Below are 24,514 nucleotides of genomic sequence, written 5' to 3'. Positions count from 1 at the left end.
GGAGAGATATCATAGTCTATGACAAAGGAAGCAAAAAATTAAATATGCAGATATTTATATACTTCCTACATGTATACACTGGTACATTCTGTAAGATTAATATCAACATGGCAGCAACAGCAGTTACTAAGTGGCTAACATGTCAATTTCAATATCTTTACAAGGAAACTTTCAATTGTCTCTACATCGCAAAACGCCACATCCATAAACCAAAGAGGATCTCACGAAAACGACCAGGCTTGGATCCTCAAAACATTATACAAAAAATTTTTTCAGGCAGCTTGATTGCCTCCGCCACATATAAAGACTCATTAAGTTAGTCTTCTGCTGCCTGTCATGACAAAATGGGAAACTGAATTTAAGCACAATAAGGAAACGCAAGGCTAGCATCTCGAAGAAATTGAATCCATTGTACAAATTATAACTATAAAAATATTACCTTTGTAAGAATGGACAACGATGCGTTAATTCTAAGCTACAATGCTGTTATCACCCTGCTTTCCTATATCCTCAACAGTTTCTAGAGATGACTGTGGAATAACCTCTTCCTCCTCTTTGGCAGTAAGAGCATCATTCTCACCAGCAACATGTTCAGGCTGTGGGTAACTGACTTCGACGGTTGTATCATACATTTCCGTGTCATTGACATGTGCAGGTTGATCACAAGTTTGTGCGTCATTGACCACATCAGTTGCATCAGGAATCTGAGCATACTTGACCTCATCAGCTGCATCAGACATTTGCGAGACCTTGATCTCATCAGTTGCATGGCGAACTTTTGAAGCATTGGCTTCATTAGTAGCATCATGTAGCTGAGATGCCTGTGTGACAACCTCCACTGAACCTTTGACTGACTGGAGGTCACTCTTTGCAGCAACATGAGAGAGCTGGGAGTCATGGGCCTCATAAGGTGCATCACAGAGATGAGATCCATTGACCTCAGAAGTATAGAGCTGAGATTCATCAACCTCATTAGTTGCATCGCAGAACTCTGTGTCATCAACCTTGTCAATAGCATCAGCAAGACCCAGGCGTGCATCATCACTACTACCAACTGCATGAATTAACTGTAAATGTTCTGCCTCCCCATCAGCTTGACGTAACATCTGATGAACCTCAACAACTGCTCCACCAAATTGAGATTCATCCTCACTGGCTACCGGACCTTCCACAAAATCATTGTCCCGCTTCCTTTTTCCAGAACCCTTTCTTCTTATTCTTTCCTTCCCCCTGGCCCGTTTCCCAAGTTCAGTTTGTGGGGTCACCGATACCATAACTGGACTTTCAACTTGGTCTCTCAAACATTCCTGAGCAATGCACCTTATCCTAGAAATTGACTCAAATTGTTGAGCATCCAAACCTTTGTCTGAGAATGTATCTGCTAAGTATGCAATATCCCTTAAACCTGAAATCTGTAACGGTAAGAAATGATAAATATGTTAAATTTATTTGTAAAATGCCATGGCTAAGAAATGTCAAATAACATGTTAAATTTAGTCCCACCGTTCTCTGAAACTCAGATGAGAGGGATATAGGTCTTCCAACAACTCTACGGGTAATTCTTAGGTACCAATGCATGTATTCACTTTCATCTGCATCATCATCTTCTTCGACAATCTGAAGTCTACGGTCTGCCCATTCATTAAGCTCTGACTCCATTTTTGTTGCCAAATCCACCCCACCATCAACTCCACGACTCTTTCTCACCCATCGTGGTACATCTTCTGGAATTCCTTGAAGCATTTTGTATTGCCTTAGGCAGCGATCGGGAAGGTGTCTTTCTGCCTTGTCAAAGCATATCAACATTGTTCTTGATCTTCCCAGAATCAGAGTATTTCTGATATTCAATGGTATTTCTGTTTCGTCCTTAATTGTGTAAGGAACCCACTGAACCTATATGTCAAGCAATATAAACCATATTGTAGTTTTCTAGAAAATTAAAAGGAATAGAAAATGAAGACACATACTAAAGCTTACATCAGATGGTTTCAGGGAGTCCAACGCCTTACGGTAAAAAACTACATCCCGGTTAGTTGTTGGGCCACTTTGTTTTCCCTTCCATGACAGTACAAATGGAAAATGGCAATGCATTGGATCCTTATTAAGCTTGGGCTTGCCTACATCGAGATGATAATAGCTCCAACACTACAACAAAATATACGACTTATCATTCCAGTATTCTAACAAAAGCTTCACAAATTAATATTACCTTCCTGGTAGGAAAGAACAAAACAGAATAAAATAAACAAGGGGAAACGTGAATAACCTGTAGTAATGTCAAACAACCACATATTGTACTTTGCGATTTCACAGAGGCATTCCCGAGTGCCCTATATAAAAAGGCCAAAGCAGCAGCACCCCAAGCATACCTCCCAGCTTCATCAAAATCCTCAAACAACGGAAGATACATGACAGGCACCTTATTCCCCGTAGTAGTAGAAAATATCGTACTTCCGACAAGATACAACAAGTAAGCTCTAGTGTATCTCTCAATCACTTCAACTGAAGCATCCAGGGGACAATTTGAAAAAAATTCCTTCAACCAACTCAATTTCACCATCCCGCCACTCGCATACTTTGCCTCCGGCGAACTCCCTAAATACTTAAGACAAACAGAATGACAAGTAGTGTGTGTCGTTCCAATCACAGGCTTGCCATCAATTGCCAATCCTAACAATAACGCCACGTCTTGTAAAGTCACAGTCATTTCACCCACCGTGAAATGAAATGTATTCGTCTCTCTCCTCCATCGCTCAACCAATGCTGATATCAGCGGATTGTCTAAACTTATTGCCGGAATCTTTCTTAAATAACCAAATCCAGCTCTTTCAACTAACTCAATTTGTTTCGGTGTCAACTTCCATTCTCCTAACTTTGAAGTGTGTTCATGACATCTAAGGGCGCCCCGCTCCTAGACAAATTAATAAAACTATTCAAAATTTAAATCATATCATAAAATGTAGCATTATTAATAATTCAATTCAAAAATTTACATCAAATGAACCTGGCCCTCCCAAACAGCAGAGGAAACATGCTTCTCTTGATCATAAAGCACAGAAGGATCAAGTGGTCCAGGATTGGTCGTTGAAGTATCCATTAATGGGGACTGATTATCACCGCTGATCCAAAACCAATGCAAGTTAGTTAGAGCGAGTTTACTCGGACAAAGAAGCTCAAGTCCAGTAAAACTTTTAGTAATCTCTCTGTTTGGTTGCCAAGAAAGCCGAGGAAAATGAAGGAAACGGAAGGAAAATTTTCGGTTTTAAGTTTTAATAATGTTGTGTGCTTTATTTTGCGAGGGAGTTCGAAGATCAGAGTTAATTTAAGATGAAACGACGACGGAGAAGGAGGGGAGAACGAATGAGAGGAATAAAATTAACTAACCTGAATAAGAGGATTTTAATCAAAACGACGACGGAGAGCACTGAAATTGCGCGTCCTTGCGGTGAAGTGTGAGAAAATTAGCTTGAATCTGAAAACCCTCAAAACGACGAAGAATGCGTCGTTAGAGATAATGATAAACGATGAGTTTTGGGGTCAATAGGAAGCGTAGATGGGGAAAACCTAATCCCCATTTTGTAAAACTACCCGGCGTACGTGGCGTTATCTAAGAGATTGGGCTAAGACCTTTGTATCGGCCCAATTAGATAAAATTATTAATGGGCTTTCTTTCAATTCAAAGTTAGGAATGGGCCTTTTAGACCCCTTCCTTTCGCCAAAGGTACGAATCAGAGATTCTCAAGATTTTGCTTCGATGGACATCCAGGAGATTCCTATTGTTTTGAAAAAAATGAACATTCCAAACTCTTTTGTTAGTGAATATTAAACGGAGATTATAACATTACTGCACTTAAATACCCACTAAGATTTATATATTATAATATTCTTCCCCCATTAAACAAAAAGGATGCTATGGTCAGTTTCGTAGTGGTGTAGTTTTTAAAATACAAAAATAATTACTATTAAAAGAGCTGTAAAAATAATTAGTTGCAAAAAAGAATCGGTTACATATTTAGTAAAATTTATTTTTAAAAGTTTTGTGAATTTTAAAAGCAGTTATGTGTTCAGTAAATCTTATTATTAAATTACTGTAAAATCATAAATAAGTAAAATGGAAATGATGTTATATAAAATTAAAAAATATTTATATAAATATTTTTTATTATGTATTTATAAAAACTAATAACCAAAATAAATTATTTTATTTTATTAATTTTATTTTTTAAATTTTGTTATCTCAATATAATTTAAGGATGACAAAATGTGAGTTGGGTTGGGTTTTTTCAAGACAAAATCCAAGCTCATTTTGGGAGAAGTAAGGGTCAGGCCCAATGCAGACCTAGGCTTTCACTTATATTTTTAAGGAGTAAATGCTCCTTAAGTCTTTATATTTCTTAAAAGTGTCCGTTTAATATTTATATTTTAAAAAATAGTTCAAAACATTCTTGTAATTAAATATATTACATTGTTACTCTTATTTTTTCCTTCCTTTTACAATAATACCCTTCCAACAATATTTTTGACATTAATGGACTTATGTGTAAAAAATAAATTACCAAATTAACCAATAAATAACAGTTCAAAATAACTAATATTTTTTATACCTAGCCAACAATCATTTAAAAAAAATTATAAACAAATTAATATTAGCCAATTTAAAGTAACGTTTAATATCCTTACAACAATTTTACTTATAATTATTTTATAAAAAATTACTTTACCAAATCAATCCTCAAAGTAAAATAATCATATAAAAGTTTGTGAAAGTTTTTATGTTATTTTTAAAATTAATATTGAAAAATTATCATTTTTTTTCTTTTCACTAATATCCCTAAGAATATTGTTGTAAGAGTATTATTGTAAAAAGAAAGAAAAAAAATAAGGATAAGAGTATAACATATTTAATAGTAAGGTATCTTGAGATATTTTTCAAAATATAAGGACTAAACATATGTTTAACTCAAAGTATAAAGATTAAACAAGCATTTACCATATTTTTAATTGTAAACTTACAATGAGTTAATAATCAAAAAGTTGTTATAATCAACAATAAATTAAAGAAGATGAATATTTCAAAATAAAATAATAAATAAAGAAAATGAAGGAAATAAAAATTTAGAGATCTAATTTTCTAATATTGGATTCTCTATTCTGGCAGCCTCTTTATTAATTAGTGTTTAAGTAAGAGTTTAGCACAGTAGTTTTAGATACTTTGAATCATTCTTGATTTATAAATTAGGAATTAAGTTTTTATTCAAATTCTAATTTGTAAAAAAAAAATTTCCAAATAAAAAGGTCACGCCTGGCCTCGTTTTTTTTTCCCTCTTAAGCTCTTTTTCAAACCCTCATATGGAAGGTCAGATCAAAGCTTGTGGGTGTGGGGCATGTCGATCTACGCTTTTTCACCTATCCTAATATAATTAATAATGAGACTAATCTCTTTCCATTTATTGATTTGATTTTGTAATTGTATGAGGATAGCTTTAGATTTTCATAATACATATAAGGATATCTATAGATTGTATTAAGTACAAACTTGATCCCAAAATTAAATTTTGAAAAGATATTATTTTCTTACTTTCTAAAATTTGTTGGAGGATGAGTTAATTTTGCCGAAAGTCAGTTTTTTAAAAAATTATTAAAACAATAAAATTAACTTTTAACTTTTCAAAATTATGTCTGAGTCTCTTGAAAACAACCTCAAACAAGTCTTAAATATGCATTTCCAAAGCACATAATTATTTAATGTAAACATATTAAAAATATTTAACTAACAACTACCATAAACACTTCATAAATGAATGTTTGGTAAATGAATAACCTTGATGAAATAAGAAAATTTTCGGTTCCAACTTAAGCCAATGTAATGAATTAATAATCTTGCTAAATGCATAAGATAATAATTTTTTTTTCCTTTGGCAACAAAGAAAATACAAAATTAATAATTAATCAAGTACAAAAAGTACTAATAACAAATAATTCATAAAATTTATAATATTAAGGAGTTTTTCTTAATGATTTCAATTTTCTAAATTTAACACTTTTTAAAGTATGCATCTAATGATTTGAGACTAAAAATAAAATTAATGACCAATGTATTTGTAGAGTTTTTATTTTGTATACTTAAGCATTTGAAACACTTTATCTTATATGGCATTAAGTCTAAAAAGCATGTACATCAATTTTATATCTATGGGCCAGTTTGGGATTACAATTATAAGTTGCTTCTGCTGTGTGGATGCAATAAATTGTTGATTAGAAAAATAGATGGATGTTTGGTAGACTATATTGTTGCAGTTGCTGTGAGTTTGAAAATTAATGTATATGTGTTTGGTTAATTTGATTACAAAATTTTTGTTTTATTATATAATGACCAAAATAGATATAAGTTTAAATTGTTTTTTTAGTATATTTAATAATGCTCAGACATGTCCTTTTTTTTAAATCACATAAAATTACATAAATTGACAAAAAAACTCAACTAAATAAAATCTAATGAACTTCATAATTTGTTATATAAAATATGAAAAAAATTCATCCTAATACATAATGTAAATAAAATAAAAAAGTAATATATATTAAATTCACATTAAACTTGTTACAGTAAACATCATGACAATAGAAAAAATATAAATAGATCAAACATTAAAAGCCAGGGTTATGAAATCGGTTATAAAAGTTATGGTTAATTTTCATGTGAAATTATTCGTAATTAAAAAAAAAAGCACATAACTATATGTCAATCTTTTTTAATCTTATAATACTAAAGTAAAGTAAAATATAAAAAATATTTATTAGATTAATACTTTGATACTGGAGAGAATATATAGTAGTTGTGTTGGTAATTTGATTGTGGTGGTAATATAATATCTAATGGTTTATATATTAGGGTGTATGGAAAAATAACACATAATTATTTTTTCAAATATTAAGTTTATAATAAGAAATTTAAAAAGGTGTGGTAACTTATTCAATAAACTATTTATGAAAAGCAACCCCTACATGCTTTTAAATGCTGATGACAACTGTTAAAATGAAGAAAATTATGAAATAACTAACTTATTGAGTTTCAATATCAATCACAAACGCGGTGTTTGTGCATTATACTTACATTCATTTTTAGATTTCTACATATGCGTTCATAATATATATATATATATATATATATATATATATATATGATAACTTTTGAAATTCTTAAATATTAGTAAAAGAAATAGCATATGTACTAAGGTGATACGAGTAATTAAAATATAAAACTCATCTTAAATTAATAAAAATACATTTATTGATAAATTAATAAATTATTAATTCATTAATAAATAGATAACCTTGTTAAAATAATATTATTCGGACTATTACAACATTATTTTTATTGAAATTTTACTCTATTTTAAATTTTCACATAGCCATCAATATCGTAATTGAAGGAGCACAAATTTACATTCACACGTATTTTTGATTTGTGGAGAACTTGTAACACGTGTTGAACTTGAATCCGGCGTGGTGGGTACCTGAAAAAGGCACTTTGACGCCCAAGTCAGTGTTTGATTTTAAAGTCTAATGGAAGTAAGAACAATAAACAAGATTAGAGTTTTTTTTTTGGCTTAGGAGAGATCCCCCTTTTTTTGGTGAGATGGTCTCTATTTATAGTTGATGAATGACATGTCTAGGGCTTTGCCTTGGTCTCTCTCCTTGATGACACGTGCCACCAACTATTATTGCACACGTGGACGTGAACTTATTCATAGGGAAATAAATATATTTATTCTGGACCTACGTCATTTATTCTGTGCCTATGTGCTTCCCTACTCCTATGATCTTGGGTGTGGTTCCCTCAGGCTCCGGAATCCCCGAATTAGAATCATTTTTTACTCTTAGTTATTATCGTAAGTCTCAGGGGAATTTTGTTCCATTGTTACTTTCTCCGAAATAGATTGAATATAATTTATTTACTTATTTGATTTTTTGGGATAATTTTAAAATATAAGTGTGCAACCCAAGAGGGGAGGTGAATTGGAATTTTAAAAATTATCCTAGCAAATCCACACAACAAGCAATCTAATGTCTTAATAAAAATTGAAAGCAATAAGTTCAATAAAAGCACAATAACTAATGAATAAGGAAGAAGAGAAACAAACACACAAAATTTTACGTGGTTCGGCAATCCCTGCCTCCAAGCAATCCAAGCTTGATGATTTCACTATCCAAGCCTTTCCAAGGCTTCAACCGTTTACAATTGACTTCAAAGTGTTAATGAACCTTTACAACAAAGAGATTATCTCCCAATCTCTTCACTCAAGTGTCACACACTCAAACTCTTATAATTAAGATGAAAAAATGAATTATAATAAAACTCACTCAAAGAGTAGATATTCAAAAATGAAGAACAAGAAATGATTCAATGTTTTGTGATTTACAAATTGAAAGCTCAAGATATCCCGTGTGCTTTTTGTTTTTGCTTGTTGGAGAGCTTGAAAATGAATTGGATTTGAGTTTTTATAGTACGAGCTCAAAAACTAGCCGTTATGCACATTTTGGTCGTAACCGGCTTGCCGTTTAGGAATCCTGTAAGCCGCTTTTATGTTACCGTTAAGGCAAAAATTTGAATTTCAGAATATTCGGCATGCCGCTTTTCATATCCGGCAAGCCGCTTTTGAAATCTGGATTGCCGCTTGCGAAATCTGGTAAGCCGTTTATGCTCTAGAAGCTTACTGCCCAAAATCCAGTTTGCCGTTTACCATATCCGGTAAGCCGCTTGCTAGAGTGACTGCTGCAGTGAAATATTTTTTAAATTTATAGTTTGAGCTCAAAACTTTATAAAACTATAGTATGGCCCAAAACGTTATGAAAACTTTCAAATAAACCCAATTTCAGAATTTCTAAATAAATTTTTGTCAATCCCAAAACTTTTTGAAATTATGATTTCACCCAAATTATGTGAAATTATAAAATGACCCAAAATATTTAAATAGTTTCAAATAGGTCCAATTCCGTAATTTTAAAACAAGATCAAAGGTTTTAAAATACTTTCATGTTAGTCCAAAATACTTTCATTCCATAACATCGTTTTCTTAAAAAGCACAATTCATAAATCTTTGTTTAATCAATACATGTGGTTTGTTATCATCTAAATCAATATCTATAGCCATATAGGCTAACAAGTTCTTTCTTTTTTTTTTACACTTGGCGTAGTTTTGTGCCTCTAAGTTATGGTACATACAATAATTTATTTTAAAACAAAAGCAAAGTTAACTTTAATGCAGCGTAAAAATGATATTAGATGTCGTCTAGTGTATGATTTGAAAACTCAAGAAAAAATAACTTTCAAAGAGAGAAAACGTCGAATTAACGACGAAGATAAACCCAAATGAGAATAATCCAAAATATTATTAATGAAAATCTTAAACATATTACCATAAACTATGAATAACAAATCTATATATACTAATAGCTGCTTAATCATAATCCTTCTCAAATAAGATAATAATCTAAAATCCTAATTAAACTAAAATCACAAATATGATTCAAGTAAGTTTAATAAAATAAGATAAATTCTAATAAAATATTAAATACCAAATTAACTCAAAATCTAGAGTTCTTAATTTATTCTACTTTACATGCTTCCTACATCAATCTCTTCCTCTTTAAAAAAAAATATACTTGAGTTTTGCTAAAAACAATAGATAATTCGAGGATGAAACTTATAGTGAATGATTAATTGATCTTGAAATGCGAACATGTAGCACTTTGTATTAACGTTTTTTGAAATTCGAAAGTACTAAAACTTTAATTTCTTTTTGCTTTTAACTTTTAAGTATGACTCTTCTAAAAAAATTGTAGATTTGTACAAACAAATTATTAGAAGTTCTCTTTTAACTTTTTCCTCATCTTACTTTATGTATTTTACATTCAATTTCTCCTTTTGAGCTAGGTGTTCTTCAAGTACAACTTGTTTATCTTTCATATAGATAGGCATAATCATATCAACTATCTAAAGATCTGTAAGAATGATTTGCTCAGTTTCATGAATAATTGGTAAAATCATATCAACTTTACCATCTTTAAAAACAATTAGTGCCTTTTCACCTCGATCTTCTTGACAATTTTAACTATCTTGTTAGATATAAAACTCAAGTCAAGAATATATTGCACTTATTTATTGGAAATATTAGGCTCATTTGAAATCTCTTCAAAAGAGGCTTTCATGACATTCTTTTCTTCTCATGATGAAACTAGTAAAAATTGTTTTTCCATGCTAAAATCTTGAACTTCAGAATCTTGGATAAATTATTTGTCACTGGGGAGTGTAACGGTTGAATCATAAACAATCAAAACATCTTCGATAACTTTAGAATCCAGTATAGTATCTTCTTCCAAATGGTGAGTTATGATCTTTATTGGCATCAAACGGTCGCTTTTAGATATTAAAATTATTCTGCAAGGAGAAGTCCTTGATGGGATCTTGCTTTGATTTTGAACTCTCATGCTATAATTTTGGTAGAATGAATCTATTAGACTACCGATCTTTTCTTCTTTGACTTTTATGATGCTCTTACACTCGTTCAAATCTCTTTAGTGCTTGTTTTCTCTCTTTGTGTCTCTTCATTTGCATTTTAACTTTTAAAGCAACTTTAATCACATTCTAATATTCATGAGTGGCAACAATTTGTAATAAAACTTGTTTCTTAATATCAGCACTTAATCCTTTCACAAATTTTGAAATTGTATCTTCATCATCTTCAGAAATATGCACACAACAACGATAATTTTGAAGTTAAGATTCATAGAATTGAACAGAATTTGTACCTTGTTCACACTTTTCAAACTTACAATGGATTGTCTGAAAATGTTAAGGAAGAATAAAATAAGCATTTATCTTGCTTTTCATACCATACCAAGTTCGAATCTTGTCTCTTTATGTCAAATTCGTGTTGCTTGTAAGTTTGCCCACCATTATGATGGATGACCCATTAATTTAAAGGGCACATATTTGACATGTTTACCCTGTGGACAAACATTTCAAGAATATCTTCAATTTTGAAGATCCAATAAAAAATATCCTCAGCATTAATAAATCCATCGTAATAGAAAAGATCATCATCATCTTCTCTATATCTCATTGTACCACTTTTTTTTTAATTTTAATTTTCTCTCTATTTCTTTTTTGTTTTGGTTTTTTAGGGGTTTTTATAAGAAAAGAAAACTTAGAGGGCAATAATGAAACTAAAGAAAGTATTGGGTAAAATTATAATTAAGTAAAAGATGGTGTTGCCGATGACGGTGGTTGGAAAAAGGGGCGAGGGTAGATCTGGAAGATTTGATGGTGCTAAAGTGTGATGGTGGTGGTGATGGCTTGACTTATGAATTGATCGAAAAATTGAATAAAAAATTGTGGTTGGTCTTGGTTTCGTTTCCAACAACAGTGAAGCAGAGCGGATCTTAGTTGGAAAGAAAAGTCTAATGATGGGAAGTAATTTGGTGGTGGCGAACATTAATGAATCATGGCAGAGGGTAGCAAATTGAGCAGTGTTCCTGGTGGTGGTTTAACGGCTATTTGGGTAGTGTTTAGGCTGCTACGGTAAAAGAAGAATAGTGGCAGTGACAGCTGTTTGTGGCAGCAGTCAACGAGTTTTTGTTTTTTTTTGGGTAAAAATTTATTTAGTCTCCATATTATGAGGTTAGTGTCTATTTAATTTCTGTATTTTTAAAAACACCTTAAAATATCCCTGCTACTAAATATTGACACTTATGCCATTATTTTTTATTATTTTTAACTTATTTTTACAATATTATATTTTTACAATAATATTTTTTTTTGGATATTAATAAAAAACTAAATTATCAAATTAAACTCAAAAATAAAATAAAAACAAAAAAAGTATATATTAATTTTTGTAGAAGCTCACGTATGTCTAAAAAATTAATATCGTAAAAAATTACATTATCAATTTTTTTAGAAAAATTAATATTTTAACTCAAGAGTGTGTTCCACAAAAATTAATATATATATTTTATTTTATTTTATTTTTTGGTGTTAAACTGGTAATTTATTTTTTTCTTTTTAATAATGTCTAAAAAAATTATTATAATAGGGTTATTTTTTCTTTTTAATAATGTCTAAAAAATTATTATAATAGGGCAATATTATAAAAATAAGTTAAAAGGAACAAAAGATAATGACAAAACTGTCAATAATTTAATGATAGGAATAGTTTGAAGTATTTTTAAAAATATAGGGACTAAACGGACACTAACTTTAAAATATAGAGACTAAACGAGCTTTTACCTTTTTTTTTTTTTTTCGCTTGGTGGATTTAATGGAGGGTGGAGGAAGGATTTTGTGTATGGAGGATGGTTGGTTGGTGTTAAGAAAGCTCTACTACTTGGTACAAGGAAAAGCTCTAACACACTTCATGTAACACGGAAGCAAATGTTAAATAAACTTAATAAAATAAGAATTCATGATTTATTCTATTTTATATCCTTCCTACGCCGGACTTTAAAATTGTGAATTATGAATTTTTTTTTGAAAAAAAGTGGATTATAACTGCAAAAAAACTTAAATAAGTACCGCGATTACAATTATACCCTTACATCTAAATGTACTCCTTCCTTTGACTAAGCCAATCTTTTGAAACAAGCTTCATTCATGCTATATACATATATGAGAAGTATTACACTGAAAAGAAACTACAAATTAAATTAAAAAAAAAAAAACCATAACATGAAATATTCAAATTAAGCATGTTGGAAAAGTAATAATTACTGCGGATACTACTGACACTACAAGCAAGTCCAAACTTCATATAGTAAAGCTGTAAATAAGCTACAACTGATCTCGTTAGATAGCTGCAGCTGCTGCCTCAACACAGGATTTGCTCTGAACCTTATGAAATTCCAGGACATTCCTAGCAGCTCCAATGACCACTTGGCCATTGACGTAGTGCTGGCGGCAAACAGGCATGTAGACATCAGCTCCACCAATAATTTCAGTCTCTGTTTCCTCTGTCTTTCGCAAAGTAAAGAATGCCCGTTTGCCGCAGAGTTCACAGCGAGCGGTCAACTTGGTTACGGTATCAGCAAGGGGTATTATATCAAGAACTGAACCAAAGCTCCTTCTGCAAAATGCAAGTGTGGGTTTCCGTTAACAAACGAACCAAAAGGCTGCTAAGAACTGAAATTGGAAACTTTATCATCAATATTAAACTGCACCTCAAATAATCACCATCAAGGCCAGCAACTACTACAGTTTTCCCATCATGATCTGCGGCATTACAGCAGAATTCATATAGGTCTTCGAAAAATTGAGCTTCGTCAATGCCAATCACATCAAGCTGTCCACATCCAAAACAAGAGAAACATCCATTTTATGTCAAATTCCGGAGAGAATCCAGATTTTTAAACCGCTATCTAATGAATAATGAATTGCCCAGAAGATTATAAAAAACAGGGCATTTATAACCCAGTACCAACAATCCAATTCAGATTCGGTTTTAAAAAATCACCAGCATTATAAAATAAGCGGAGAATTGAACATCACTAAACTCAAACTAAAACTATTTTATTCGAAAATTCCATAGACAATTTTAAAGGGAAATCAAACACAATAACATAACCAAGTGAGTGGCAAAAACACTCTTGTTAATTTTTTTTTAATACTCAAATAATCATAAAATTAATCAGATCCAGCAATACAATTAAAAAAAAGTAGTGAATAAATTTTTTAATATAAAATCTTTAAAATGACCTTCGCGTAAGCATCATCTCCGAGTTTCTGTCGGAACGACGTCAGTTCCGGTAGAGCCCAACACGGAAGCTTAGCCCCATCATGAGTCACCACCGAGTCAATCGCGTATCTCGTGTCCTTGCTCGATTTTATCATCGCAATATTTCTGCACACAACCGATTTATTGAAAAGAAAATAAAAGAAAAAAGAAAATCAACTCAGAACTCACAAAGAAAATATATAATTAACAATTTAAAATGGCGAACCTGCCATTGTCGCTTTCGGATCTGATACGACGGAGGAGCGCCGTGGTTTTTCCGGCAAACATGGGACCCATGATGACGTGGATCTCCCCGGAATTACGGTGGGGCAGTCCCACACGGTCGCGGCCACTATTGACCTGATTCGTGGTAACTGCTGCGGGCTTGAGGTTGGAGGCCGCCATGCTGATGCGAACGACGCTGTCGTGTCGGGGTCACGAGAAGGGAGAGAATTGAATAGCGAAGAGAAGTGGAGATGGTTGATTTTGAAGGAGTCGTTGAAGTTTGATTTAAATAGGAGATTCTAAAAGAGTGTCGCGTAAGCTTTGTTCTTGTATTCAGAGCGAGCGGGGCGTTTGAATTTGATTGGTTTTAAACTTTGGAGGGAACATAAATTTTGTTTTAATTGGAGGGAGCGTAAGAGACGGCACATAAACTGCGACGTCGTTTTGAGACACGTATTTTAAATGCATGGGCTTCAAGGATCAGAAGTCGATAAGCCCACGCATGCTTTTAAATTAAAGATTTTTCCCTTTTTGGAAATTGCGTGTAATATTATATATATGTTAGTTCATTTTATTAGCAATAACCTACGTGCTCAATTAGATGCATTTATATGCATAAAAAGGCACTTTATTTACATTTATCGATGAATGAAGCCATTGTTATGATTTTTTTTTTAATTATTGAACAATATTTTGTCACTTCTCTCAAGTGCCATGTCTTGTCATTTGCCAAATATGATGAGTTCATCATTCACTCTTCGCATGTTTAGAAACCTTGGAGATGGCCAATAATTTATTGGGAGCCAAATTAAATAAATAAGTCTTTTTATACATAATTTATATTTTATACATATATGAAATTGTGATTAGGTGCATGTCATTCCGCACATGTCAAGATTTCATTATTTGCGCTTTAGGATGTAGCCAATAAATTCATAACACGTGGTCTATTGCAGACAATAATGTTCAATGACAATATATACCTAATTAGATTTCTCTAAATTAATTTAAATTTATTTGAATAACAACTATTCTTATTAAAAAAAATGTAAACATATTTGTAAAAGTCAACAATTTGGTTTTTGGGTTAACGGGTTTGTTGTGTTATGTGAAATTTGCTAGTAAATATTATATAATTAATGCATCATCAAAAAACTCATCTAATTTTACTATCTAAATACTTATTTACTTAGTTACCTATATCACAAAAGGAAGAGTGAAAAAATAAGTTGTTTCCTAAAATATTTTTCAAATAAAAATAAGCTTATATTATTTTAATTAAATTTTTTTACCAAATTTAATTACCTTCATTTTTTTCAATAATGTAGTCAAAAATTTTCTCTATAATAATATAATAAATAAATAAAATATTATTTAATAATATAAAAATCACTTTTTAATATTAAAGACAGAGAGTGTATAACTAGGATGACAAAAATACCCAACACACGTAGTACAAAACCACAAGATGACTTCCTGTTTCTAGCAATCACAAGTTGAAATTAGAAAGCATAGACATTCATCAAAGTACGTGTGCCATCCGATCAGATACCAAAAGTAAACTTAAAGCAATCATATAATTGCACGATGAGAATCAAGGGGACACAAAAGCATTTCCCTTCGCATTTTAATTTAATGAACGTGTGTCGCATTTGCATGTGATAAGAGCCCAATTCTTCGATGGCCGATCACGACTAATGGTAGGCTGGAGGCCAACCCACTAACCTAAGCCAGAGGATGATAATAAATAAAATGTCCAAAATAACCTAAGCATTTGTAGCTATCAATTCGAAATGACAAAATTAACCTTGGGTTAGTCGTGTGATCATGATTTGTATAAGGGTTTTTTGGATAATGTAAATTTAGAAAATGGGAAAATGAAAGGATATAGCTGGAGGATCTTAAGACAGCTATCTAGTGGAAAGACCAAAGTGCCTTTCGTGGATTGCACGATCCCCATTAGCTTGCATTGCTGCAATAATATTCTCATGTGTTTGATAGCATCTATTTTTTATTATTATGAATTTTTGTTTTTGAGCTTAAATTTTATTTTTGTAATCTATCTCAAACTCAATTTCAACTTCACATAATCAAAGGTGGCTTTAAATATAAGTAAACAACTCAGTGGCTTAAAGTTTCAAATTTTAAGAATGATTAATAATTCTATAATTAATAAACAACCATAGATTTATTCATTATTGATCTTTCTAAGAAAAAAAATTAAATTCTTTACCTTTTCAGTTTTATAAGAAAACTTAATTATTTAACGTTAGAATCTTTGACTTTTAGTATTCCTTTCAATTTCTATTTAAAACCTTATAATCTCAAAAATTAGTGGATGAAAAAATTTCTTACTCACTTCCGTACAAAGAAAAGTTATTACATTTATTGGTTCATTTAAAAAAAATTAATTTCTTAAAATACAAGTTCATTTCTATTATCTTATCATCAATTTATTATCTCAACTTTCTCTATACTACCAATCTAAATATTTTATTTAAAAATAATATTTTTCTTGTTTACTTGTTTGTTATATATATATATATACACGTCTCGTCTCTTGACGAGTACTGACCCCTTATAAACAGATCGAAAGGTTACGATTCACTCCGGTGCTGCTTGCTGGTGGAGCTTGGGAGTATCTCAATCCCATTTATGTTACAACCACTGAACAAACTTAGTTCACGAACATGGTTTATGCGCCGCTAATGTAGCGGCTTGTCGAGCATTTGACAAACTCACACCATCCATTTCAAATAGGATTTTGTCCCGTGGACACACGAGCAATCCAACCCGTAGGATTTCCTTTTCCTGTTCACGAACATGGTTTATGCGCCGCTAATGTAGCGGCTTGTCGAGCATTTGACAAACTCACACCATCCATTTCAAATAGGATTTTGTCCCGTGGACACACGAGCAATCCAACCCGTAGGATTTCCTTTTCCTCTTCATTTCTTGACTATTTTTTGAAATTTTATTTTTGAAACTTTTAGGATTTTTTATTATTGTTGAAATTTAAGAATTAAAGATGAAGTTACTTTTGAGCCCTTTATCTTTCTTTTAATATTGAAATTGCAGAATAAAAAGAGGTTTTATAAAATAAAATAAAAAGCGCGCCTAAGGCCCCAAATACTCTAAAGTCGGCCTTGCACAAAATCTTGTGACAATTATTTATGATCCTGTAAACTAATTATTACAACTTCACATATTACTGTAATATGATCAACATTGCTCTTAAAAAAAGATATTAATATAAAAAATGACAAATTATTATTTTACAATTTGATCTTAAAATTATAATTATTTTTGCATTTTGACACCTATTAGTAATCAATATTATTGTAAATGATGCTCACTCAAAGATTGTGGTCCCCATTGTGGATATGTGAAAAATATTATTTGACATACTATTAAACTTCCTACATTTCATTTGTTACCTTTTTCAGTATAACCGAAATTTACATGAAAAACATGATGATACTAAATAAGTAGCATGAAAAAATAGATTGATAAAAATTGTAAATTTTAAAAGCATACAAGTTTTTTTTTTTAAATAAAAAATATTAACTGAGTTATAATCTAATTAATTGAACTTTTAGCTCTACATTCATTGCTAGGAATTTATCAATTTAAAAAAATAATCTCGATTGTGTGACTTCAAATGGTGTATCTTTGCTCATATATATATATATATATATATATATATATATATATATATATATATATATGGTGCAGATAGGTAAGTAAATTGGGAAAAGGGCAACATAATATAAAACAAAAACAACATTTGTTTTAAAATAATCTATGACTATCATGTAGACCTCTACAATGAAACACATGGCTCGGTGATAATATAAAATGTGCCATGGCCCATGATAGATCAAAAACAAATCCAAAGTGTTTAGGCTTTAAGGGTAGCTTGCAATAATAATCTTGTATAAATGCTTAAGCATACATTGAAGAGTTGAGCATTGGATAATAATACATTTACCAAGTGAAAATTTAATCTTCAAATTTCAACTGATGTGATATACACGTGACTCTCATATATATTATTATGTGTACCTAAAATAATGTAACAAATATTCACACATTGCTTGACAAATAATAATTTATAATGTTACCACTAGATATACATCATAAAATTTAGACAAGGTATTATTGTAAAACCAAATCCGTAATCTTTAAGAAAATTTGAAATTTGACCATATTTGAACTATTGAAACCTTTTATGGCATCAAGTGAGAATCATTTTGCCAAAACTTTTTTTTTTTTAAATAAAAGGGGGAAAAAGAAAACAGTGGAAAATTAACAATTAATAAATGTGGGGTTTAGCCGTTTAGCCCCTTTTAACCTTAAACCCTTTTTAACCCTACCAAATGAGCAAGGCTCAAATCTGCTGTTATTTGTTTCAAATGAAATTTTCATAAAGGAATTATAACAAAGAAAAAGACCAAATCTTTTCATAAATAGCTACTCACCAACGACAAAAGGCTCATAGTCAACCCCTCAAAGTCAACAAAATCAATGGACAACAAGCATTGAAAAGTTTACAATCAAAGATAGATGGAATCCAATGGCTAATTCTTAGTTGCATGCAACCTGAAGCTCTATGCATGCATGCATTGCGTCGTATTTATTTTTATCCCAATGAAGTATAAAAAAGTAACAAAATGAGAGAACAAAGCTAAACAACTACTTTCCAATTTATCAACCACATCCAAAAGAAAAAAAAAAAGAAAAAAAGAAAATCAATTTCCATTTTTAACTTTTTAAAAGCATTTCGCTTCAAAATTATGAATTTCCATAAAACTCTATAATAAAAAAAAAACACATTGTACAAAAAAATTAAAATAAATAAAATAAATGAGTCTCTCTATATATTCTCAACACCAAAGCTTGTCTAACCTTCTCTCTCTATCTGTCACATGTCTCTCTCTTTCTCTCTCTAAAAACCAATACATCATCAATTTAGATACTTATATTTGGATTGCAAATTGTTTGGTGAATGAATTTGCATCTGTTTTGAATCCAAAATTTTTTTTAAAAATAAAAATCAAACACAATTGAACTTTGAGATTGTTTGGGTGGCTTCTCAGAGGAGGATGAACATGCCTCCTCTTATCAGATCTTAGTTTTTTGCAAGATTTGGGCATCTGGGTTTGCTTTGATTGGTGGGTTATTGTGAATCTCGGTTCAAGTTTCGATCTTTGATTAATTGTCATTTTTTTTTAATGCTGCAAATGAATTTGTTTCCGGGCTTTTGTTCTTATTTGCTTTTAATTTTCTTTTGATTGATGTAATTCCAGGCTGGTGCTTAATTCTGAGTCTGTTGATTGATCGATGAAGGATCTGTTCACTGTAAATTGAATCAGAAGATATCTGTATTGTAACTCAATATAAATTGTGTGTTTCAGGTTGTTCATTCAATAAGGTATTGTTTTTATTTACTTGATTGATTGCACATTAGCATTACACCTCCTTTTCTCTACTTCTGATTTATCATTTCCATTGTTTGATCAAATTGTGATAGAATTGTGAGTTTCTGATTGGATCCAGTGTAAAATATGAAGCAGGAGATTGATTGTATCAAAAAGTCTGTTTTTATAATGAATTCAGTATTACTATGATTTGCACTTGCTAGATTTTGTATTGATGGAGTGTTTTTAATCATTTTGAGTGCAGAAACAAAATGCAATCTGATAATGGAAAGTTATTTATTGGTGGAATATCTTGGGACACCAATGAGGAGCGTCTCAAGGAGTACTTTAGTACTTATGGTGAGGTGGTGGAGGCGGTGATCATGAAGGATCGGAACACAGGGCGTGCCCGTGGATTTGGCTTTGTTGTCTTTGCTGATCCTGCTGTTGCTGAGATTGTCATTCAGGAAAAGCACAACATTGATGGGAGAATGGTAAGTTATTAATTTCTGAGCAGACCTTTAAATTTTTTACTATGTCATCATCTTTGATCATTATCTCATGTAGGATGGAATTCATTTCCTATAGGAGTTATGAATCCGATATTGTAATTGCAGGCATTCGTTTAATTCTGGTTCTGTGTTCAACTAAATTTCAAATTCAGCCAAGAGTAAAAGTCATGCCTTCTCCTCTTATGCATTTATTCATTTATTTTTAAAATGACATCAATTATGTTCTTAATTGATGGATTTTTTAATTTATTCATTTAGGTTGATTCCGAGAGTTTGATGATCTCTTGTTATTTGAGCTTGGTTTTCATGTGAATTCTTTGCCACCAGGTTGAGGCAAAAAAGGCTGTTCCTAGGGATGACCAGATTGTGCTCAATAGAAGCAGTGGCAGCATTCATGGTTCTCCTGGTCCAGGCCGCACACGAAAGATTTTTGTAGGAGGTTTAGCATCCACCGTCACGGAAAGTGACTTTAAGAAGTACTTTGATCAGTTTGGGACTATCACAGATGTTGTGGTGATGTACGACCACAACACCCAGAGGCCAAGAGGCTTTGGTTTCATTACTTATGATTCAGAGGAGGCAGTGGACAAGGTATTGCTTAAGACTTTTCATGAATTGAATGGAAAAATGGTTGAGGTTAAGAGAGCAGTTCCCAAAGAGCTATCACCCGGTCCCACTCGCAGCCCGCTTGGAGGATATCACTATGGTCTAAGTAGGGTCAATAGTTTCCTTAATGGTTACACTCAGGGATATACTCCTAGCACAGTTGGGGGCTATGGACTTAGAATGGATGGTAGATTCAGTCCAGTTGCTGGTGGACGAAGTGGGTTTCCTCCGTTTGGTTCCGGTTATGGAATGGGTATGATTGAGCCAGGATTGAACCCAAGTTTTGGAGCTAATGCAAATTTTAACAGCAATCTCAGCTATGGAAGGGGTTTGAGTCCTTATTATATTGGGAATCCGAATAGGTATGGTAGTCCTCTTGGTTATGATGGAGGTAATGGAGGAAACACTTCCTTTTTCAGCTCAGTCACCAGAAATTTGTGGGGAAATGGGGGCCTTAACTATAACTCGAACAGTGCTAGTTCCAATGCATATATGGGATCGGGAAGTGGGACCATTGGAGGAAACACCTTTGGCAATACTGGAGTCAATTGGGGTTCTTCAGCAATTTCTGCTCAAGGTGGAGGTAATAATGTTTCTAACAGTAATGCTAATTTTGGGTATGGAAGTGGAGATAACAGTTTTGGCTTGGGGGCCGGAGGATATGGAAGAAATCCTGGAACTACTTTGGCTCAATCATCATCATTTGCAGCTTCAAATGGTGGTTATGATGGAGTCTTTGCAGACCTATATGGCACTGGCGGCGGTAGCGGTTCTGTTTATGGGGATCCAACATGGAGATCATCATCATCTGAACGAGATGGTTCAGGTTCTTTTGGTTATGGACTCAGTAGTGGCACTGCCGATGTTTCAGCTAAAAATTCTCCTGGTTTTGTTGGTGGTTATAGTGTTAATAAGAGACAGTCAAATAGAGGTAAGGGTTTCTGTTTATCATCTTCCTGCATTTGCTTGTTCCTTTTCCTTTTAGTGCCTCCCAGAACTTTATCAATGTAGGAAACTTTAGTTGAGATAGTGTAGTTTTTAGAACATTATGAATCTTTGAGAAAATTATGCTTTTGTCGGAGAACATTAAAAAACTTGGCAATTTTTCTTATTATTATGTTTCATTATATTGTTTTCAGTTTGCACTTTCCATTTTTGCTCACTAGTTTGAGATGACTGTCTCTCTATGAAAAATTTGAGTGGATTGATGACTTATATGAAGATAAATCGTGATCTTGATTCCAAGAATTCTTTTAAGTTTTTATTTTATCATCCTACCAAGAGTTGTTGTCAAGTGTCTAGGTCAGTTGATGATTGGTCCTGTTAAATATAATTTAATGATAATATTATCCTACTTGTGTAGCTCATAGTTGCAGCTGAGAACCTCTTCTGCATTAGGCGAGACATGATTCTGATGCAACGAATTCCTTAATGTGTTTCTTGGTCCTGCCTTGTGGACTTTTTAAGTATTCGTGAAGCTCTGCCTCTTTGAACCTCTATCTCCGAGTTGGCAGTTATTTCCTATTGCTTAACATTGTCTTATTTAGATTTGTATCTCTGATAGTGCATTATCCTTTATCTCTGTCTTCTTTTAATGATGCTCCGTTAAACTGAGAATTTCTACTTGCCATGATAATAGAACAGATATGTTTACTGAAAGACGATTATTTATATGAAATATTTCTAGTTTGATTGAATTTTAAAATAACCCTTCGATTCATTATTGGTTCAGTGGTCAAATTTTATTGAACTGATTGTGATCATATAAAATTTCAAGATTAAAATTACAGCCGTTGCTCTGGAGAATGTTTCAGCAATAAAGTGAAGAAAATAATTATCATAACGAAAGATAGAATTCTTCTTCTTCTTCTTAGACTTAGTGTCTTTCATCTGTTTTGGGTGCCATGATGAAGGACTCAATGCAATCTCAGTATCATTAAGTCATAACTACAAAGCACTGTCTCGTCTCCAAATTCCTATTTCTGTGGTCGTGTAAGTGATTGCATTAAGTAGGATTTAGTTCTACTCTAAAAATGTGTCTGCTTATTTTGGGCATGGATGCTTCCCTGAAAATATAAGAAACAAAATGCATAGAGAAGGGAAGATGTTGGGTTCATTAAATTTGAAGAAGTATGAATGGAGGATCATTCTTAACTTTAGATTTACCCTAGGGATTTGTTTTCACATGTTGCTTCCTGGCTTTTGCGCAGGTTGTTACAGTGTGTCATGGGGTTGGCTGGCTCTGAGGTCATAAAAATTTAAGATTTGTTGTTATTATTTATTTCACTTACCATGCTCGAGGTATTGGCAAGAAAACATCTAATTATGTGGGCACTGGCCCATGCTGGAAAAGCTCAATCTCATAGATATTTGGTCAGGATCCTGCAACTAAGATTATGGGAGAATACTAAATGAGTAGTGAGACTGAGAATTTTGTATTTGAGTAAAACTCACAGACACTTGTTCCTCCTATCAAATCCATAATTCATGGGTCTGGTCTTTTACCCATCTTGCTGCAATTCTAATGTTTTTCTCTAAGACCAGGAATAAAAGGGCTTGCCTCATTAAACAATTGTTATATGTTAGTTCTTTATGAATAAAAAATGAAGATATTGGAGGTGCCTGGTTTTGGATAAAGGGATAAACCTGTCTTTCTGCCTATTAGTATTTTATGCAATCACATTTTTTAAATCTTGTTATGTTGCTGATTCATGTAGGATTCATCTTAATGGCTTCTTTTGCAGTCTGTTCAGATTTTTCTTAAGTTTTGCTAGAATACCAATGTGTTGGCTAATTAAATTACCTTTTGTTCAGTATCCTTGTTTTTGGCATGTAAAAGCATGTGTTAATTCTCTATGATTGCCCTGTATATTTAGTATCAGCAGAAGGTAAATGACTTTATGTGCTTAATTGTAAGCGGAATCTTAGGTGTGATGCTGTTACTACTATTACTGATTTGGCTTGAAGTTGTTTGTCCCACCTTAATTCCTTGTATTTTTTGGCTGTTGCACATCACTGACATATTTTATATTTGAAATGTCATGAAAAATTCTGTAACTATGGATCTAATTTTGATACTTATATTTGTCTCCCTTTTCAGGAATTGCTACCTAGGAGGATTGATTACGTCATCACAACACTATAGGTGAAGATAATCATGTGAAGCAGGTGAACTGTGAATTTCCCACATCCACTTCATAAATATGTTTCAGTTAGAAGAAAATTGTTCATCTAGAGCTAACTGGGGTGCCTCTTTTGAAGAATTAAACTTAGGGATAGATGTTACAAGGGATTTTGTGTAAGGCTTGAGTTTTGAGTTGATAGAAGTTGAAAGGGATTTTCTGTTGAGGCTTGAGTATTGAGTTACAATTTTAGGTTTTTAGTTTTTGGTATTTGAGTGAGATGTAAAATCAGATTGCGGCATATAGTCAAAAAATGTATTATGCATCTCCGGTGAGGCAGCAATACGTAACGATATAGACTATTATTATTTTTCCTTTTTTCCTTTTTCTTTTTTAGATTTTTATGTCCTGTAACGGCTCTGGCAAAATATTGTGGGTTCTTGTCAGGTATGCTTTGTTTTTTCATCATCCCAATATCTGGGTTTGTTTTTCAGCAGATTGTACCTGAGGTTCTTATTGAATTACTAGTGTGAAACATTAAAGGGGATACCCATCTAGGGTCCCTCTCAATAAGTTCCCCATATTCTGATTCTTTTTTCCCTTGGAATATTTTATGCAACAAGTAGAAACTTCATTTGTTTGTGAAATAGACTCTACTTGAATGGATTTTCCATTTTCCATTTAATGCTTTTTCCTTTCTTTTCAATTTTGATTTAATGCTTCTTCTTTCTTTTCAATGTGCTGCCACAACGCTATTGTCACAATGATTTAAAACTTGAAATCATGTTTTTTTTTTCCCCTTTAAGAGCCTGAGCTAGCTATTCTTCAGGCAAATTTCTTTTGTTATATTACAATTACTT

The 24,514-nt window shown here is 32.2% G+C and overlaps 3 protein-coding genes across 5 annotated transcripts; 1 reads left to right on the top strand and 2 right to left on the bottom strand.

Moving 5' to 3' along the window:
• Nucleotides 1-31: 31 nt before the first annotated feature.
• On the bottom strand, nucleotides 32-3,556 carry LOC102614314 (protein MAIN-LIKE 2). 2 transcript variants are annotated; one of them, XM_006469460.4, is made up of 7 exons: nucleotides 3,385-3,556; nucleotides 3,005-3,119; nucleotides 2,267-2,911; nucleotides 1,978-2,145; nucleotides 1,504-1,893; nucleotides 440-1,412; nucleotides 32-331 (listed from the first exon to the last, which is right to left on the bottom strand). In XM_006469460.4, exons 2-6 carry the CDS (start codon nucleotides 3,095-3,097, stop codon nucleotides 471-473), a joined length of 2,238 nt encoding a protein of 745 aa, XP_006469523.1. In that variant the 5' UTR covers nucleotides 3,098-3,119; nucleotides 3,385-3,556; the 3' UTR covers nucleotides 32-331; nucleotides 440-470. The 2 variants fall into 2 exon arrangements, with proteins under 2 accessions (XP_006469523.1, XP_024950545.1); XM_025094777.2 differs by lacking the exon at nucleotides 3,385-3,556 and having other exon boundaries at nucleotides 2,994-3,119.
• Nucleotides 3,557-12,616: 9,060 nt separating this feature from the next.
• LOC102614598 (thymidine kinase a) lies at nucleotides 12,617-14,271 on the bottom strand. The gene is made up of 4 exons (XM_006469461.4): nucleotides 13,996-14,271; nucleotides 13,751-13,895; nucleotides 13,216-13,337; nucleotides 12,617-13,121 (listed from the first exon to the last, which is right to left on the bottom strand). The coding sequence occupies exons 1-4, from the start codon at nucleotides 14,172-14,174 to the stop codon at nucleotides 12,845-12,847; spliced, it is 723 nt and encodes a 240-aa protein (XP_006469524.1). The 5' UTR covers nucleotides 14,175-14,271; the 3' UTR covers nucleotides 12,617-12,844.
• A 4,617-nt stretch (nucleotides 14,272-18,888) lies between these two features.
• On the top strand, nucleotides 18,889-24,320 carry LOC102614891 (heterogeneous nuclear ribonucleoprotein 1). 2 transcript variants are annotated; one of them, XR_003063881.2, is made up of 6 exons: nucleotides 18,889-19,168; nucleotides 19,304-19,428; nucleotides 19,680-19,908; nucleotides 20,254-21,463; nucleotides 21,896-22,045; nucleotides 23,633-24,320. XR_003063881.2 is itself a non-coding variant. In XM_006469462.4 (5 exons), exons 3-5 carry the CDS (start codon nucleotides 19,687-19,689, stop codon nucleotides 23,644-23,646), a joined length of 1,446 nt encoding a protein of 481 aa, XP_006469525.1. In that variant the 5' UTR covers nucleotides 18,890-19,168; nucleotides 19,304-19,428; nucleotides 19,680-19,686; the 3' UTR covers nucleotides 23,647-24,320. The 2 variants fall into 2 exon arrangements, 1 of the variants encoding a protein (XP_006469525.1); XM_006469462.4 differs by lacking the exon at nucleotides 21,896-22,045 and having other exon boundaries at nucleotides 18,890-19,168.
• The last annotated feature ends 194 nt before the right edge of the window (nucleotides 24,321-24,514 follow it).

This window comes from Citrus sinensis, chromosome 2, assembly GCF_022201045.2.
Source record: "Citrus sinensis cultivar Valencia sweet orange chromosome 2, DVS_A1.0, whole genome shotgun sequence".
In the NCBI taxonomy this organism is placed as follows: Eukaryota; Viridiplantae; Streptophyta; class Magnoliopsida; order Sapindales; family Rutaceae; genus Citrus; species Citrus sinensis.
This window is presented reverse-complemented; position numbering and strand designations above follow the sequence as displayed.

What these genes read in the sequence shown, in the direction of transcription:
- LOC102614891 (XM_006469462.4), top strand. Translation starts at nt 19,687, where the DNA reads ATGCAATCTGATAATGGAAAGTTATTTATTGGTGGAATATCTTGGGAC. An exon ending in ACAACATTGATGGGAGAATG is followed by an intron (nt 19,909 to 20,253) that starts GTAAGTTATTAA and finishes CTTTGCCACCAG; the next exon opens with GTTGAGGCAAAAAAGGCTGT.
- LOC102614314 (XM_006469460.4), bottom strand. Translation starts at nt 3,097, where the DNA reads ATGGATACTTCAACGACCAATCCTGGACCACTTGATCCTTCTGTGCTT. An exon ending in CTGCTGTTTGGGAGGGCCAG is followed by an intron (nt 2,912 to 3,004) that starts GTTCATTTGATG and finishes TAATTTGTCTAG; the next exon opens with GAGCGGGGCGCCCTTAGATG. An exon ending in GTTGTTTGACATTACTACAG is followed by an intron (nt 2,146 to 2,266) that starts GTTATTCACGTT and finishes ATTTTGTTGTAG; the next exon opens with TGTTGGAGCTATTATCATCT.
- LOC102614598 (XM_006469461.4), bottom strand. Translation starts at nt 14,174, where the DNA reads ATGGCGGCCTCCAACCTCAAGCCCGCAGCAGTTACCACGAATCAGGTC. An exon ending in TCCGAAAGCGACAATGGCAG is followed by an intron (nt 13,896 to 13,995) that starts GTTCGCCATTTT and finishes GGTTGTGTGCAG; the next exon opens with AAATATTGCGATGATAAAAT. An exon ending in CTTGATGGTGATTATTTGAG is followed by an intron (nt 13,122 to 13,215) that starts GTGCAGTTTAAT and finishes TGCATTTTGCAG; the next exon opens with AAGGAGCTTTGGTTCAGTTC.